Genomic DNA, 5,529 nt, shown 5'->3' with positions numbered 1-5,529 from the left:
CTTCCGCCCTCCCCGCCCCCCCCCCCTCCTTGATTCCCAACAAACTAAAAAAGCCACTTGCTTTTCCCCTGTCTCCCCCTGCCCCACAGAAGTAATAACTGGGTGGCAGGGCTGTGTTCTTCACTGTTTTAGATAGATACTACATGCCTGCTTTGTAGGCTTTTATTTATCCTTTAAAACTCCAGTATGGAAATCTTTCCCAATCATTTTCTTTTACTACCTGGGAGCAGTTCCTATTTCTATCATACGTATTTCGAGGTAAAGAGATCCACTGGTTCCACTGGAGCATTGTAGAGACACCATTTTGTATGGAGGTGTGTGGTTGTGTGTAGATAAACAGGAATAAATCAACTCTTACCACCCAGACATACCAGGCAGAGGATGTTTCCTCCATAAATACTTTGGGAAATTTTGGGAATCTCTTCCCCGCTCCCTTTTGGGAAGCTGAAATGATTGGTCTGGGCTTTTCTGCTGGGGTTTTCAACTTCCAGCATGAATAACATGCTCCAGCCCTTCTTGCTCTCTATCTTATCACTAGCATGTAGAAGTTCAGCCATTTGACTGTTCACTAAGACATGGGGGGGTTTCTCCAGTACTGAAGCAGCTGAGCCCTGACACCCAGGAGAGCCGTCCCACCCTCGCAGCCCCACACTTTTGCAGTGCATGGGCAGGAGGCTCCACATTCCCCACCCCGCAGCTACATCCTTAAACTAGTTCAGACATGCAAAGTACACAAGAGGAATATAGTGATTTCAAACTATGTTTTCTGATCCTTGCCAGAGGTGAATGCATCTTCGAAGGCGGGATTTCCTGGACAATTGAAGCTCCCATCTATTTTTGCTACAAAGTGGTAGAAACATACAATGTTCTGGATCCCTCTAACACTACTCTGCTCTGGGGTCACATTACTGACCCCCTGCAACTAGAGCTAGCCACTAGCAGCAAAAGGAAGCTGAGGCGCTTTATTGTCATAGATGAAGTCGTTGATGAACTTTATGGCTCCAAAGTCAGAGAATACTTTGAAGAGAATAACGTTCAGCACAAAATCCTCGCCCTGCCTACCACCGAAGAAACGAAATCTATGGACCTGGTCTTGAACATCTTGCAAGAAGTCCAGAACTTCAGCATTGACAGGCGAACTGAGCCCATCATCGCCATCGGAGGAGGCGTCTGCCTGGACATTGTAGGACTAGCCGCGTCGCTCTATCGAAGACGTACCCCTTACATTCGGGTCCCAACAACCCTCCTCTCTTACGTTGATGCCAGCGTGGGGGCCAAGAACGGGGTGAATTTTCTACAGTGTAAGAACAAGCTCGGGGGCTACACCCCTCCGGTAGCTAGTTTCCTGGATAGATCCTTCATTCAGAGCATTCCTCGGCGACACATCTCCAATGGCCTTGGTGAAATTTTAAAGGTATGAACTTTTGCAACTGCAGTTTTCAAAACTGAGATCATAGAATCATAGAATAGTTTGGGTTGGAAGGGGCCTCTAAAGGTCATATAGTCCAACCCCCCTGCTGTGGGCAGGGACATCCTCAACTACATCAGGTTGCTCAGAGCCCTGTCCAGCCTGACCTTGAATATTCCAGGGATGGGGCATCTACCACCTCTCTGGGCAACCTGTGCCAGTGTTTCACCACCCTCAGTGTAAAAAATTTCTTCCTTATATCTTGTCTGAATCTACCCTCTTCTAGTTTAAACCATCACCCCTTGTCCTATCTCAACAGACCCTACTAAAAAGTCTGTCCTCATCTTTCTTATAAGCCCCCTTTAAATATTGAAAGGCCTCAATGCTGGTAAAATGTCCATCAGCATCCATGGTGTTGCATAAACAGCCTTGTAGAAACAAGGGTGGGCCATCAAGGCTGCATGGGGACTTTTAACTCTCATTGAGCCTATATATATTTTTACAGCTGCTAAACTTGTTAGAATACCCCTTACGTGCAGTGCCTAGTGCTAACCCTGCGGAGTAAACTCCAAAACTCAAGGCCGGACATAGACACGGTAAAACCGGGGAAGAAAGCATCTTCCCATTGAGGCTGATCCATAGCACTCTAAAATGAACTGCTGGCAGAGAATTTGAAGTTCATTATACTGGGGATTAATAATCTGCAAGATCATTTGCACCTACCTCACGGGGTATGTTGAGTGTGGCCAATCAATCTCCCGCGAGACAATTTCTACTTCTAAAATTACCCGGGAAGTGCACAGTAAATGGTTTTATGTCTAAAGAGCTTTGAAAACTTTTGATAAATCACAGTTCAAGCTATTAAAGTTTATTAGAGATGAGTTCATCAGTAGCATTTTTCAGTGCTTGCACAGTGGAAACTCCCCAGGATATCTGGAGGTTTCTGGCAGGCACCGGGAAACGCGGAGGTCACCGTTCCCCGCTGCAGAAGTGGGCTAATGCCCCTGTCAGAGGGTGAAAAAAAATGTACTTGTAACAATGAAACCACTTCTGAACCCTCATATTCCCAATATTGCAGTGCTTTCCCACCTTTCCTTGCCCGAAGAGCAATCCTAAGGATTAGATGAGAGTTATCCTGGGTATGTCCACCATCCAGTCCCTGTCCTGGGGATGGTTACTATTCAGCTGAGACAGTCTTGGCTTTCCTGCCAGGCACACAAATAGCCAAAGCTCGTTACAAACTGTCTGCTGGGCTATTGGAGCATGTGGCAAACTCACAGCATGGTCAGAGCTGCCCAGTAGCAAGGGAACTTGCCCACCAGTGCTCCCATCATCTCTGCCATTTTACCAAGTGCGCAGGTATTTCTTTGCTAGCGTATAACATGATATTATCGTCCGGTCCATTGAAACACTCAAAGCTTTCAACAGCACATACAAGGATCACATAATTATCTTTAATTACCTCTTTTGTTCTTTGTCCTAGATGGCACTCATGAAACACAAAGGGCTGTTTGACCTGCTCAAGAGCCATGGGAAGTACCTGCTGGACACCAAGTTCCAGTCCTACAGTGGCTCTACTGACCGCGGGGACGCTGCACTGCAGACTACCAGGATTGCCATTGAAACCATGTTGGAAGAGCTGGCTCCCAACCTCTGGGAGGATGACCTGGACAGACTGGTTGATTTTGGTCACCTTATAAGCCCAGAGCTGGAAATGGTGAGTGACAGACTTTATATTGCAACATCCATTTAAAACAAAACGAAACAAAAAAAAAAAGTTTTTAATCAGCAGCATGGAAACTTTGTGCAAAAGGAGCTGAGCTAAACTCCAGATTTGCACGTTACCTCAGGTCACCCAACGCACCCAGCCTGGTCCTGTCGGATAAAGAGACCCCTTTCCCAGTCCTGTTTCCCCCACACCTCCACCCATGTTTCCTATTCAGACTGCAGGCCAGTTAGTGCCAGGCGTTTACCAAAGCACAAAGATGACCAGGTTTCAGTGAAGCCACTAGAAATCACCAACATGAGCTATAACAGTGCAAAGGCATGGAGACCATAGCCTGTATTACTGGGGAGAAATTGCCACTGAAGAATGAGGGGGGAGGACTAGACCTTACGCAAGATTCAGAGTTCCTCCCTCCATCCCACGGTGCTCTTCATCAGTGATTTGAACAGGAGGAGAATTAGATCCTGGATCCCTATGGGAGATTTTACATGCAATTAATCACATGTAAAGCAGACCATCCTCTGCAACCCATAAATCAGAAGATGCTAACATCCAGCAAATCTGTATTTCTACTGCTGTGAGTCGAATGTTAATTTTCAGGAGTACTTTTAGAAAAACCTACTTATTTACTATTTGTCAACCCAAACCTTTTCCCCCACCCGCCTTTGCTCCGTTTCAGAGGGTTTTGCCATCGCTGATGCATGGAGAAGCTGTGAACGTTGACATGGCATTCATGACGTACGTCGCCCACGTGCGGGGGCTCATCACCGCCGAAGAGAAGGAGCAGATCATCCAGTGGCCTGGAGCTGCCGGTCTGGCACAGCGGCTGCAGCTGGCCCCTCATCAAGAAAGCCCTGATGGAGCGCCTGAAACACAGCGGGGGACAGCCCCGGATGCCTCTCCCCACCGGCCTCGGTGTAGCAGGTACTGCGGCGAGGGACACCAGGGAGCCCCCGGGAGCGGGCGCTTGGCAGGCAGCGGGCATCCCAGCACACTGACATGCTGGAAAACGTGCCCTGCAGTTCTGCAGTTGTACGTTTCTGGTTTTACTTTCCTTTTCTTAACATCTGAATAAACCCATCACAAACCAGGATCCCTCTCTTGTGTGTAACCACCAGAACTCAGTTAAGGACTGAGGTCTAATTAATTGCATTATGTTTGACCAATTCGCTTTGCAAACGCGATTGCAAACCGACTGTCTAAAAGCAGTGCTCTGGCAGACGAACCAACAATGTCATAAGGGAACAATTCCTTTGTTATACTTGAAAATATTTGTTAAATAATCCTTAGGAAAAGGAATTTAATGTATTACTGTGCCTAGAACTAATACTTGAAAACTAAATAGTATCTGCTCAATATCTGGGATGAAACTCTCTTACTTATAAGATTAAAAAAAAAAAAACAAACAAAAAGCAACCCCTAACATAGAAGCAATGCATGGGACCAGGTTGTGATCTCTTGCATCAGTATCCATCCAGACTATTTCCATGAAGCTCAGTCTCTACACACTCACAAGAAAACAGACTCTCATAAGCTGTTTGGAGGAGTGACTCTCCCCCCTAGTGAGATATTGTATGCAAGCAGGAAAAGCTTCTCTGGATGTCTAATTAACTGCAAGTCTTATTTTACAGAGATATTCAACGATACTAGCGAAGAGACCCTGGAAAGAGCATACAAGCTGTGGGTCAGGGACTGCAAGACGATGCTGGAAGAAGAGCCGGCTGCTCTCTGAGAGCTGCGAGCCCGGGCCGACGGTCCTGCCCCATGCGTGGAGTTGTTTGACATCGTAAGTTAGGGGGCAGGACTGAATTTTAAGCAAGATGAATACAGCAGCACCTGTGAAACCACATACACCCCAGAGCTGCGTGGAACAAGAATAATATTGGCATCTGACCTGATTTACCTCTTTCAATTGCTCTGTTTGAAAGGGAATTCATTAGACCCATATAGTGCTCAAGAAGCGATCGTGAAGAAGTGAAACCACCAAGTGCCCACAGCGTAGTTCATAGCAAGCTGCCTCCTTTGGGGGAAAGCGAGTGGCATTTACTCATTCATTTGGTTAATCCAACCTGGGTGCTGCCATGGCCTTGCACAGCACTGTTCCACTGTTGCTTGTTGCTGGACCCCTGAAGTCAGTACCTGGACCTGGGTGCACTTGGTGGATAATGCGGAAGGATGGGAAAGTCCGATGTGTACCTCAAGGGGATTTGATTTTGGGTGAGAATAGCCAATGATCTGAATTATGTGATGTTAAGTACTAAATATGGTTATAATAGATATACTAATAATACTAATAATATTATATGCCATACTAATGTTATTACAATAAGAATCGCCCAGACTAACGAAGAATAACTTCAGTGAAACCAAGCAAAGCGCAGTGATGATGGTACCA

At 46.4% G+C, this 5,529-nt stretch overlaps 1 protein-coding gene across 1 annotated transcript in view; it reads left to right on the top strand.

Moving 5' to 3' along the window:
* LOC103921828 (pentafunctional AROM polypeptide-like) overlaps positions 1–4,866 on the top strand; it is a 6,504-nt gene extending 1,638 nt beyond the window's left edge. The window contains 5 exon segments of the mRNA XM_009329853.1: positions 781–1,414; positions 2,892–3,125; positions 3,814–3,929; positions 3,931–4,058; positions 4,766–4,866. Of these exon segments, the coding sequence (XP_009328128.1) occupies positions 781–1,414; positions 2,892–3,125; positions 3,814–3,929; positions 3,931–4,058; positions 4,766–4,866 (1,213 nt within the window).
* Positions 4,867–5,529: the final 663 nt, after the last annotated feature.

This window comes from Pygoscelis adeliae, unplaced genomic scaffold, assembly GCF_000699105.1.
Source record: "Pygoscelis adeliae isolate BGI_AS28 unplaced genomic scaffold, ASM69910v1 Scaffold67, whole genome shotgun sequence".
NCBI classification, from domain to species: Eukaryota; Metazoa; Chordata; class Aves; order Sphenisciformes; family Spheniscidae; genus Pygoscelis; species Pygoscelis adeliae.
Note: the sequence above shows the minus strand (reverse complement) of the source record. Positions and strands in the feature narration are given on the sequence as shown.